The sequence below is a fragment of the Eptatretus burgeri genome, chromosome 3 (genome assembly GCF_056783735.1).
Source record: "Eptatretus burgeri isolate ZD-2024b chromosome 3, Ebu_testis_v1, whole genome shotgun sequence".
In the NCBI taxonomy this organism is placed as follows: Eukaryota; Metazoa; Chordata; class Myxini; order Myxiniformes; family Myxinidae; genus Eptatretus; species Eptatretus burgeri.
The window spans coordinates 93423428-93436818 of record NC_140963.1 but is presented as its reverse complement, the minus strand read 5'-3'; the positions used below and the strand labels follow the sequence as shown (position 1 = coordinate 93436818).

Sequence of the window (13391 nt, the reverse complement as noted above, 5' to 3'; positions counted from 1 at the left end):
CAATAGAACACCCAAATGTATGATTCATTAGATGCTTTCTGTGTAAGCACAGCTTTCAATAATTGTCTCCTTTAAATAAAAAAAAAATGACCACTGATGTAGGATACACAAATGCAGTAGAATATGCAGGTCACGTCAAAATACAAGTGGATGTGTGTGTGTGTGTCCGTGTCCGTCCGTCCGATCATCCAGATGGATAGGATTCGCACAGTAAAACAGGGTCCAGCCCCAAGCTCAGACCCGGTCCTGGGAAGTAGGCATCGCTTCTCTATAAAGGTGAGTCACGAAGCTCGAGATTGCTGCATAGAAGAGGTTTGTGGGCATAAATTCCTTTTGTGCAGATTTCTGTCGTGTTAAAGGGAGAACTTTAAGTGCTTATTTTGTTTTTTAATCCGAACATCTAATATAATCATATCAAAATATGTCATGAAAACTTGAGAATTTTTTTTGTGGAAATAACAGGATAATTGGCTGTGATGAACATGGATGGGACAACCTACTAGATATGAATTCTGAAATACAAAGAGCTCACCATTTTTTGCCATTTTGAGATGTAGCTTGCCATTTTTGCAGCACAATCAGTTGAATGCATTTTCACTCTGTTTTGGTTCTAACATGGAGTAACAGCATATTGTAGATCCACCAACATAAGTACCCTGGTAGATGCTGATTTAATCGTGGAAATCTCCACTCCCCTGCCATTCCTTCCCTCCCCCCCCCCTCTCTCTCTCTCTGCACAGGTAGATGACCTCATAGCAAACCACCTAAAATATTCTCTGCAGGATGTTGGAGGAGATGCAAACTGGCAGCTGCTTGTGGAGGAAGGGGACATGAAGGTTTGCTCCAACTTTTCTTTTTCCCTCTAAAAGTATTCTAATGGAACAATTTTCCCTCTTCTCATGGAAGAGCAAGGTTAAATTGACAGTTGGTTAGCAGGGCAACAGTTGGACACAACTGGCGAGAGAATAAACGAACAGGAAAAGAAGAGAGAGAAAGGGAAGAAACACTGAAACCAGCAACTAAGATCGTTGGGTTGGGAATAATTAATCGGGTTAATAAATATAATGGGTCAGGATGGAGGATGATAAGTGCTGACGCACTGCTTGCTTGCAGCCCTGGAGTGAAAAGTGGGAAAGAATTGCCTCTGGAAGGTGGTTCCATAGACTGGACAAGCGGGGAACAAAGGAGTTAAGCTGTTCAGTAAGTCTGGATTGTGGAAGTTTAACCAGACAGAGTTAATGCAAGAGCGTGTGCATGCTGGAGTTACTGGGGATGGGGTGACTGAGGTGGCAGATGGAGCAACATTGAAGAAGAGGCAGTATAAGAACAGACAACTGACCTGCCTGTGATGTGAAAGCAACAGACTTCATCCTTCGGCCTTGTCACGGAAGATTCCTATAATGTTGAAAGCTTTAGATTCCACAGAATCCAGGAAAGACAGATGTAACGCTGGTGCACCAGCCCATAGGGGAGAACAGTAACCCAATGAGCTCTGGACAAAGGTCTTGTAAACTGTAAGTAGCTCTAATTTTCCAAGGAAAGATTTGGATCGACTGAGGATGCCCAATTTGTGGCTGGCTTGGGAGGCCAGGTTTGCTCTGTGGTAGGCCCAGAAGAGGTCACAGCTGATGGTGAAGCCAAAAAATTCAAGATGCTGAACCTCTTCCAGTGGCCGAATTTGAAAGAATGAAATAGAGCCATGGGTTAGTTTGACAATCCTTCCGGAACGACAGGATGAGGGAGTGAGATTTTCCAGGATAGAAGGACGCGTTCCATTTATGAGACCAGTATCGACTCAATTCCATCTTTGTGATGCAGCTGCAGACTGTCTAGCAGTGGGATGGGGGTACTGTATGACACAATGTGGAATTGTCTCCAAAAATGAAGAGAGGGTTTTCCTGACGATGAGAGAGGTTATTTGTATCAACGAGGAACAAGACTGGACTCAACACACCACCTTGAGGATATCCAGCCTCCATTGGGAGAGGGGAGAATATGGGTCCATTGATAGCAACATGTTGACTGAGTGAAGGGAGTCGGAAATCCAGGAATGAATGCCACTGGCAGGGGTGGGATGGTGGGAATCCTGGAAGGGTACAGACAAGAAAGAGGTAATGGTCATGGGCTGGCATCCTCTGGAGACCAGATTTACCTTGCAGTCCTCATATTGCAATAAACTAGTCCTGTAGCTCACATAGATTTGGCCATCTTCATATCTCTAGTGTCACAGAAAAAGAAAGTCTCACTAATTTTCATCGAAGTCCAATGCTTCAGATCAAACAATGCTCTTAAAGCTGCTTTTTTATCCTTTTGGTCCCCTGCCCACAAAATGTGAAATTCAGGATTTTTTTTAACCTAAACATGATCATTGTAAGGAAGGGTTCAACGAAGTTTCATTCAAATTAAATAGTCTGTTTTGGGAGAGAAGTGAATCCATATATATATATATATAGTTAAAAGTGTGTCTGTTTGTCTGTGACCTACGCACGCGAAAAGTACTGGACTGATCCTCGCCAAACCTCAGATGCTGACAGAACATGTACCCGGGAGTGTCCCGATGTAAAAGAATTGTACTTCCGACTTCCGGTTTCCGAATTATGACGTCATCACCTGATTTCGTAACGTTCATTTTTCAAGTTCAGCCGATTGACATGGGGCCAACGCCATATACAATATATCTAACATATGATTTTAATTTTTTGTTTGTCTGTACACGCTAATCTCCTGAAAGGTGAAAGATAGGAGCTAACCACTGAAACCAAAAATGTCGGGATGGGCCCCAGGGAAGGTTATAAGCTATGTGGCAAGGCCCCTCGGCCGGGGGCGTGGGGGGGGGAGGGAGTGTTTCCCCCTCACCAACCCCCTTAGCCTATGACTGCCATGGCCCAATAGGGAACTGATACTGTGCTCGCGTCAGACATATGTATAGAAGATTAAATTCATTCAAAAAGAACCCGGGCAGCGCCGGGTGCATTCACCTCAAGTGTATATATATATATATATATAGAGCTTGGTCTTGGCATGTGTGCGTCTGTCCATCTGTCTGACTCTATGTCTATTATTTACATACTATTTTAATGTACCTTTCGAACCTTTAGACTGCTGAGACCTTTGAAGACCCTCTAAGACCCTGAGGATACTTAAAACCCAAAACACCCCGAAGACCCTTAAATACCCAAAAGGCCCTAAAGAACCCAAGGAGCCAAAAGATCCTAAAGAACCCAAGGAAGCAAAACAACCAAAACACCTAAAAGACCCCAAGGACCATGAGGACCCCAAAGGCACAACAGGACTATCAAGGACCCATGGAAATTCTGCATAATGTAAAATGTGAACAGGTCCCTAACCCCTCCCCCACCACACGCACACACAATCCTATGTCCTTAACCCCCCCCCTCCCCCCAACCACACCCAAACTGTGCTCTGCACCCCCTTTCTTCAAATCCTCAAACCCACTCCCAACCCATTTCCTCAACTCCTCCCCCACCCCTCAAAAGGCTCAAGCCCCTCAATCTCAACTCTGTTATCCCTCCCCCTTTCTTCTTCAAGTCCTCAACTGCTCCAAACCTGAAGTACTCATTCCCCCTTCCAACCTCAAGTCCATCCCCCCTCCCCCCTGCCTCCTCACTTCCCAATGTTTCAATCTCCCTCTTCCAACTCCATGCACCCTCATCCCAAACTCTGTCCTTTTCTTGCCATTTCTTCCTGTTCTTAACAATGTTACACAAATATACACCAGGAACTTTGGCACATTAGAAGGCCATTCGGTCTATCATGCCTGCATTGTTCCTGTTCCCATTTGTTAAGAACAATGTTTAAAGATAATACAGATGGAACATAAAATCCACAATAATTTCTCCCTTTCTTCTCTTATCATTACTGATATATAATTCATGGACCGGTGTTTGTGTGTTTGTTTTTGTCGCGCTACTCCTCCTACGGTTATGGCTGATTCCATCCAGACTTACGAAATAGGATCAGCATGACGCCAATTAGTGTATAGGGGTGTTTTTATCTTTTCCGGTGGTCTTGGGGAGGGGGGGGGATGCAAATTCTATATGTAAAAGTGTATCGTGTCGTGCCACCTCCAGGTGGGGGAGGGTATTACAAGTCCTCACCATTTACAGTGCAATATTCCTGTCCCCACGTTTTCCAGTGCAGTGATGTGTTTTGAATTATAAGCAGTAGGGTATGTATTTGCTTCATGTACATAACTTCATAGGTTTTTTTTATTTCTTTTGCCTACACGAAGAAAGGTATGCATCAGAAAAACGTGTTGCATACTTGGGATTGCCCATAGGGTGGGTACTCCTCTAGTGTTTTTTGTAAAGCAAAGATGGACTCACAACACATCCCTCATACAGGAAGGTGGTTCCACATTTCCTAAAAATTATCCTTGTCAGGCTTACCCATTAGTTCTACACATATTGGAAGTTGTAACCAGCTTCACACAACTAAAATGGAAATTGAGCCATATTGATAAATTAGCTCGACTAACCAAGTCGTTGGGTCCATTTGTCTGGCTACCAAATATAACAGATAGCCGTTTTATGATTAATGCATAACCTCATAAATTTGCACACACAATAATGAAATGCATCTCACGAGGAGTGCTTCTTGATTGAAAGTTTAGCATCGCCGTCATCACTGGTGGCTTGTAGAGGGTTGACGTTCTCGCTAAGTCAGTTTCCTGGCAAAATGTTCAGCGAATAATTAACCTCTTCGAGTTCTCCTGTTATTAGCATCGCGCTAGATACTCAGCTCCTGAGTCACTTGATATTGTAATTTACTGAAAATGCAATTAAATATGAATACGGTGGTACGATCTTCCTTATGAATAATGCAGTACGAGTTGGATGGGACGTGGAATCTTGCCGGTTGGCATCGTGGTTGGTCGTGTGAGGTTGAAGGTAAAGGTGAGCAGGGTTTTATATTTTATAAATTTTAATTACAATGGCACAGACTTAAGGAAAGGTTCCACAGAAGCCCCTTCACTCGGATTGTCTTGTCTGCTTTTACAGGGAATTACAGTCGTACTTGCAGGATTAACGATTGCACAAAAAACTAAAATACTGCGTGGATTTTGTTAACGTGTAGCTGCGCTGGTAGGATAGCCGAGAGGCAAACACACTCGCCTTTTGAGCTGTCTTGCTCGAGTTGGAATCTCAACCCAACTATAAAACGATCACCTTGGTGTTTTGCGTCCAGGGCGAGGCATCGTGTTCGCAGTTTATTTGAAGGACATTAAGCCAGAGGATCTGTCTGTCAGCACTGGTCGTTGCTGGACGATAAAGATCCCATGGTGTCTTTTGTTAAGTCTAGTCGAGTTATCACCGGCACCTCGAACAAATCACAAATTCCTGCATTGACTGACTGCTGGTAAAGCAATGGTAAAAGACCTACAATAACCCTTACCAACAGAGCTTTGGCAGCACCGACACTCTGTAAAGTGAATTTTTTTTTCTTTAATTTATTCAGCTGCGAACTGCAACATTTTCTGGGGACACAGCTGTGCCACTGATGCAGTGCCCCCCCCCCCCCCGCAATTACTTACCAGTAAGCTGGTACTCATTTTGCCAATCTCGTTAACCGTTAAGCCAGCACTAGGCTTCGTGAATATGATGATGAATAACATTTAAGATAATTTGATATTTCAACGATTCTGAAAGTGTATAAATTTAAAAAGCATAAATGTTTTTTTCTTTTTCATTTGTTCAAGCAGTTTACCACTCATTAAAACAATGTGACGAATCATTTAGAGTTAGACAGTGAAATGTATTGTGATATAGATTTGTAAAAATCTACAAGTCGGCTGCACATGTAGCTGTCAATGCAACAATCCTATTATTTCATATATCAAGTAAATCACTGCTTTGTTTGAGTTTCCTTGTTAATTTTTATCAAAATAATATAGCTGTATCTATACATTAAAACTAACAGAAGGCATTTTGATCTCGATGTCACTCATCCATAAAATGTTTAAATATATATATATATATATATATATATATATATATATATATATATATATATATATATATATATATATATATATATATTTAAATGCCATCGTTAACTGAACACAATATTGTGTTATGGCGACAGGACACAATCGTATCATCCATGCACCCATTATGTCGCATACATTGCCATTATCGATACCTTCATTGTTCATTGATTGATTGTTAGGATATTTAACAACCACTTTTTTGCACATCAAGGCAAAATTGTGTCAATGAAGGTGAATCTATATAATAAAGCAGGACTCTCTGTCTGTCTGTCCGTCCCCAAACTCAGTTTTGGGGTGAGCTCTGCCAAACTTTCTGTGTAACCATTTTGGGTCCCAACGGGCATCCTAACATGGGTGGGAGGTTTCATAAATTTCTCAATACAATTATAATTTTGAGTTTCCACCCATACGAAGCTGCTCTTTGCCTTGTGTTGGCTCAATGGTTAAGGTGGCGGGCCTGGGATTCTAGGGTCCTGAGTTCAAATCCCACTTGGCCGTCGCATTAATACCATGTGGGGTTGACTCAGCCTGTCATCCTTCTGAGGTCGGCAAAATGAGTACCAGCTTGATGAGATGATCGAGCCATTTGAGTATACTGTGTCGGACTGGCGACCCATCCAGGATTGTGCCCAATAGCCCAGGAGACTGCTTCGGCAGCATCAACGCTCTGTACAGAATATGGTCCCAATGGATGGATGGAAGCTGCTCTCTCTCTCAGCATGTAAACTCATTCACGGATCTGACATGAGCCGTTTCACCATTTACTGCATGCGGAAACAATTTGCTGGTTCATTTTTGGCATTTCCACCCATAAGACACCAATCTTTTTTTCCACGTTTAAACACATTCGTGGCTTCAGCATTTTCTCAATATAAATAAGATTCTCGGTTTTCACCCGTGAGATGCCACAATTTTTCGCTCACATTCGCGGATTCGGCATGTGCAGTTTTGTCATTGACCGCAGATAAAAACATGACCCACCTTCTGGTGGGGTAAGCTGCAGTAAGTTAGTTTTTTTTTTCTTGGTTTTTTTGGCCCACGTCATTCATGAACCGGCTGTCCATACCTGACGTTCAACTGAAGGTGGTACAGGAATGTCATTTATTGGTTCATGGTTTGGCATTCGCCATTTTCGCATCGTCAGTTTTCTTTTGAACACTCGAAGGTTCAACATGTACCACAAGAGTTCAAAAAGCCAAGAAAATACAAAACTTATCTTACCGAGAGGAAACTCTGACGCTCCAAAGAAACAAAGGCAGAGACGGGATGATGCCGACAGGACGCAAAAACAAGTAAAAAAAAAAACACCGAATCTCTCAGAAAAAAATGTGACAAAGTGCTGAGTTCAGAGAGGAAGAACACACCAGAGACATTGAAGCTCACATAGGGGCCAGGCAAAGTTCAAGCTTCAGAGAGGACAAACAGGCTAGAGACACTGTAGCTCACAGAAAGGCCAGACAAAGTTTAAGCTTCAGAGAGAGAGAGAACGGGCAAGAGACAACTGAGACTCACAGACAGGCCAGAAACAGAAGAAGCAATGCTGCCACAAATCCCACCTGTGCCGAGTACATGTACCTTGCCAGAATGAAATAAATTTCAAACTATATTCCCCATGGCTAGTCAATCATATGTATGAAGTTTCGAATTTATCTGTTTAGCGGTTGTGTAGAAAGATTTGTTTTTTTTAATGTTTTTATTTTCAATCCAATGTGGCTATCAGACCACGTGACTGATGACATCATAAATTTAATTATTCACTGGCATCGGGTCATAGATCAGATATATTGTTTTGGATGAGGATTTTGATTCAACCAATTATGGCTGGAATACCACTTAACTGATATCATCGTTATCACCCAACATACCCCCATGGGGAGTTAATGACATGTACCAAGTTTAAATTGTTTTCATTGAGCGGTTTCGGAGAAAATGTCAAAAAAAATTCCTTTAATCCAATATGGCTGCCACGCCATGTGACCTATGACGTCAGAGTTATCAATAAAATATTCTCCATAGAGAGTCCTTCCTATGTTTAATGCCTTGCATTGATCAGATAAGTGAATGTAGACAAATATTTTATTTTAAAGTATAAATACTCTCCAAATATTTTAAAGCGAAAACACACACACACACACACACACACACACACACACACACACACACACACACACACACACACACACACACACACACACACACACACACACACACACACACACACACACGGGTCACATCCCCTTTGGGGCAAAACTAAAAGCATTTGAATGGGCCTGGGTGACAGGTCATTGCATTGTCAGTGCGGTGCCGGCATGTATGTCTCCTCTTTAGCTGGGACGTCACCGTCCTCACATTGCTTGCTAACCTTCACGATTGCAGATCGCTGCATTGAAATGTTAACTTTTTTTTAAATTATTTTTTAATGTTTCTTTTCTGTCATGGTAAACCAATTCTACAGTCGTTTCATCATTTACACAAATGAGTCTTGCGTCGTAAAACAGAGCAGAAATTTTTTAATTGATGGAGAATTGGCTTATTTTGCTCTCAAAGTATGGAGATAGATTGCAATGTAAGAACTTTAGTCGTTTTCTTTTCCTTGGTTTCCAATGGGGAATAATTGATTGTCGTTCAAGAATTATTTTTTTTTTTATTCTAATTCTGTCAAGCCTTATTCGAAAGCTTCAAAACAAAGCAATGACCTTAAATCAATCGAGCAAAGTCATGATCTTCCCTCAACCCCTACCTTTCTGAACACAATCCAAGTTAGATCTCCATTATCCTTGCGAAATTTGTCCTGTATGTTCTTCTAAAGCATTGCATTATTAATGGAACAAGATGTGATGCACAGTCACATCTCTTAATGGAAGCACGCAGCAATTGCATCTCGTTTTTGTCAGGTGTATCGCAGCGAGTTGGAAGAAAACGGGATCGTGCTGGACCCCTTGAAAGCGACGCATACGGTGCGTGGTGTGACGGGACGGGAACTCTGCCATTACTTCTGGACAGTGGATTACCGAACGGAGTGGGAGAGTAAGTTCCTTAAACCGAGAAAGCAACAGGTTGCCTTTGAAATGTCTGTATACAAGAAATTGCATTTCAATTCCGTCATAATTGATTCAGCAATAGATCTAGATAATGCATTTTTCTTTGGTTTGCAAAACACCAAGTTCAATTGTATTTAATAAATTGGCTTTTTTGTATAGAAAATCGAAGCTGGTGGAATAATGCTTGTTCTACAAACGGGAGAAAAGAGGAACAAAGGAGTGGATGTGTGCAGTAAGCCAGGATTTTGAAAGATGAACCGGAAGGGGGTACTGGAAGAACGTGTGTCATGGAGGAGTTAGGTAGGGTCAAAGTGTTGAGAGAGAGAGAGAGAGAGAGAGCAGAAGGAGCCTGGCTGGAGGAGGGGTAGGAAAAAAAAAAAAAACTTGGAGGTCACCGACCTGTCTGCGATGTGAGTCGCTGGCTTTGTGTTTCAGCCTCATCATGGGAGATGCCAATAATGTTGAGAGCTTTGAATGCCATGGAATTCAGAGGGCTTTTTTCCAAATTATACTTTTCCATGGTTATTTTCCACATCTGAACAGAAATTTGATTTGTAATTGCCTGCAAAAAGAATTGTGTAGAATGCATTATGGTGCATATTGATTATCCCCACACTTTAAAAAAAAAAAAGACAGTGGGATATTGTAATCGGCTCCGTCTGTCTGTCCGTCCGTCACGCTATCTCCTTCTAAACGGTTGTGCAGAAATTCAGCAAACTTGGTGGTAAAAGATGTCACGCAGAGCACAATACTTGCAAAATCCACGTCCCTCTCCAAAGGTTACCATGGATACATCAAATTGTGCAAAAAAATTGACAATCTTAATCAAAGCTCAGGTCAAATCGGATGAAAAGTGACGATTTTTCAGATAAAAATTGATGATTTTTCGAAGTTTGACCTTTTTATCTCAAAAATAGTTGGTTTCCCAATTCAGTGACGCAAGATGCAAATCTTGTTCAAATTTCAAATCAATCGGATGAAAAATGACGATTTGAGAAATTTGACCTCAAAATCAATCGGCTTCTCAATTGAGCCAACCTCTACAACTTGGTGAAGTTTCATGACGATGGGTTTAGAATTGTTACCAGTCGGCGACAGACAGACAAACAGACAGACAGAATAACAAAATCGACTGACCAATTTGGTTGAAATATCTTCAATTTTGCAAGTAACAAAACAGGCCAACAAAATGAGAATTTGCATATTGTTGATATACCCAATCAATAATAATCGATTCTAAAACAAGATGGAGTAAATAATAAGAACTTCAAACCAATTTAAAATCGAATGGAAAAGGCAAACGACATTGTGAAACAGCATGCCACTCGGCATCAGGCAGCGATGCTTTTGGAAGACATTTTTTTGCAAAAAAAAAAACTAAATTAATAATGCTAGAAGTTATTACCCTCGTGAAGCACACCTTTTACTTCAATCGGGTCGAATCAAATAGGAATGGAGGTATCTCTCCGTTTTGTACATTTAAGTAATAGGTCGTAATCTAGACAAGGAAATGACTTTCGTGGCACCCAAAAGGGCACGACGTAGAAATGGGTGATTCTTATCGAATCGAGTACGCTGAATCCGAAAAACGAACTTCCACAAGTGAGAACCTCTTGTAATTAAAGATACATGCCCTTGAAGGTAGCGGTCCTCAAGGATCTAATGGGCGAATGCGTGTCTACGTTTCGGTGAATTGCGGGTGAACCATTCACTCTTCCTCGGCCCTGCTGGGAAAATCGATTCAAGACGAGATTCAGAAAGACAACTTTTGCAAGAATTATGCACTTGATACATAATATTGGAGAAGAATTGCGTTCATGGGTTGAATAAGCATTCTGAAGCCGAGGCACGAGGATTTTTGGGGGGGGGGGGTCGGTTTATAGCCGATTGAGTGCACATTTATGATTTCCTGAGTGACAGAATTCTTGCAGTCTGTGTATCACCGACGGCAACGTAATCATCCAGAGTTGGTTCAGAAGAGGCACCGAGAATCCATGCAAGCATATTCCACAATGGCATAGGGACCACATCCCTTGCCTGGTCGATGCTGAGCTCACTGTCAGTTGGAGGCCATGAAGGACTGAGATCCGGATGATTTTTTTCCATCTCTTATCAAATCGATAATGCGGATTCATATAAACTCGAGACTCATCTCTGAATCCACCGTTCTTTGAGGAGTGATGACACCATCATCGATCGCAGAGCTGGATGTGTCCGTCTCTGCCTCAGAAGAGGTAGACGGTCGTTCGATCAAACGGCCCGGAGCAGTGGTCTGGTAGTATACAAATTCAGTGGAAGATGACGAGGGAGTGCTGAAGATGAGGAGCGGATATTTCTTCATCATTCGTGATTTCAGCTTACTGGTTCTGAAATGGAACAAGGTGAATGCGTGATGCTGGTTGCACTGATTTTTTTTTCCCCCATGTGTAAACTACAATGCATATGATGTATGGAAGCCTGATCAATGTCTCATCCACCATTCACATCATAGGACATACAGGAACATTTACCTGCATGATGAGATATCCAGGTTTTCTTCTTCTGTGGCTACTTTGCAGAAGATTGAAATCGGCTTCGTGAGGCGCATCACTTGCTCGTCACCGATCATCTGTTTATCAATAACATCGTTGCAAAATACATCAGATGTTCTCTATTTTCAGAAATGATTAAAAAAAAAAGAAGAGGAAGAGTTAACAAACGCACATCACGATCAACGTTGCGGCTGAAATTTACAATTGTGAAATTCTGAGCAATAGCGAGAAAACTCAAGAGTTGTCGGTCTTTGAATGACAATTATGAGTAAGAAAGTCGAGACTGCTTAGAACCTGGTTTCTTGGTACGAAATCTTGTGTACTGGCAGTAGCAGGAGCGATGATATTTCACCTCTTTCGCAAAGCAATCCTCGTCTCTGATTTTGCGTATAATTTTCTCATCGGGTCCACCGGGCCTTTCCTGAGCTGCTCTCCACAATAATCCTTCAATAGCAAAGATGAAAATATTATATGAGCAAATTATGATGGAATTACCTTGAATTTAAGGCAATGCACTATTATCCTTGGAAATGTGTGTAATCTCGGAGGAGCACACGAACAATTATTGCTGGGATTCGGTCACAGCTGAAAATGCTAGTACGAGAAAGGTTCGTATATGAATATTGAGCTTCGATTCTGTGATGTGTTAATTACCTCTGCCACCGAAGGTGAAGGGGGTTATGTTTTCACCCTCCTTTCTGTCTGTTTGTTTGTGTGCAGGATATCTTAAAAAGTTGTGGACGGATCCAGGTGAAATTGGGTGGGCAGGTTGGGTGTGTGATAAGGACGAACTTATTCGATTTTGGTGGAGATCCGAAGATGGATACGAGAATTATTTTATTTTAAAGTGATTCTTCACCATTGAGAGATCGGGCCAAAAACGATATCGTACTGTACATACAGCACGATATTTCAAAAATGTATTGGGCCCGATATGTTCTCGTGGATCAGGCATTACGTGGCGGAGTTATGCGCTCTATCGAGTGCTCTTCTAGTTATCCTTGTGATGAAGCTCGAGACATGAACCCCTCATTCTCATCCAATCTTACATGTTAGAAGAAGAAAAAAAAACATGCACAACAATCAGGAAGACACGTGTTCTTACTCCCATCTACTCTTTCTGCCTTCGCCAGTTTGTCCGATTGGTACTTCCCACATGCTGTGGTGTATGTGATCAACTTCCTTGCACACAATAAATGTGGGAGACATTACATGGTCTGAGTGGCCATTAGCAGCAGAGGGAGTATCAGTGTGAAGACACTTCCTGGGTGATGGGTCCTGCTCCTTCTGTGGCCAGCTTAGCACACTGCTTTTCAACACAACCAGTATGTCAGTGAATCTGTGATAGCACCTTACATGGTACCTGGCACCCTCAGAGATTTCATCTGAATGGAAGAAAATCTCACTTTAAGCAGAATCAGACCCTCAAAGTGAGCATTCAAAATGATTATTGCGATTCTATTGCGTCGTTCGTTTGTTTCTTAATGGCCGTGGGTTTGTGAGTCATCAAAACTATTGAACGTTTAAAACACTCATAAACCGTTTGTGGTACTATGGCGATCGTACAGGGAAATGTCATGGCCGTGCTTTGAAGCAGCCTGTGTGAAGTTTCTCGTTTGAATCGTTTAAAGTCTGAACGGGTTAAAGTGGTTTGGCAGTGAGAGAAAGATGTGCTGTTATGTGGCATATGAACCTCCACTGAATTCAGCAGCAGCAGTCGACTTGATGACGAGGCTTTCAGCTCGATCTATCTCCTCGAGTTTGGCCCATTTTATCGCAAAATGACGCACGCTTTCCCATGATCTGAGA

The 13391-nt window shown here is 41.9% G+C and overlaps 1 protein-coding gene across 1 annotated transcript in view; it reads left to right on the top strand.

Moving 5' to 3' along the window:
- Positions 1–13391, top strand: part of LOC147030463 (ceramide transfer protein-like) — a 49679-nt gene that overhangs the window by 32832 nt on the left and 3456 nt on the right. Inside the window, exons 10-12 of the mRNA XM_085874550.1 lie at positions 193–276; positions 741–836; positions 8905–9037. Of these exons, the coding sequence (XP_085730676.1) occupies positions 193–276; positions 741–836; positions 8905–9037 (313 nt within the window). The remainder of the gene's footprint in view (positions 1–192; positions 277–740; positions 837–8904; positions 9038–13391) is intronic.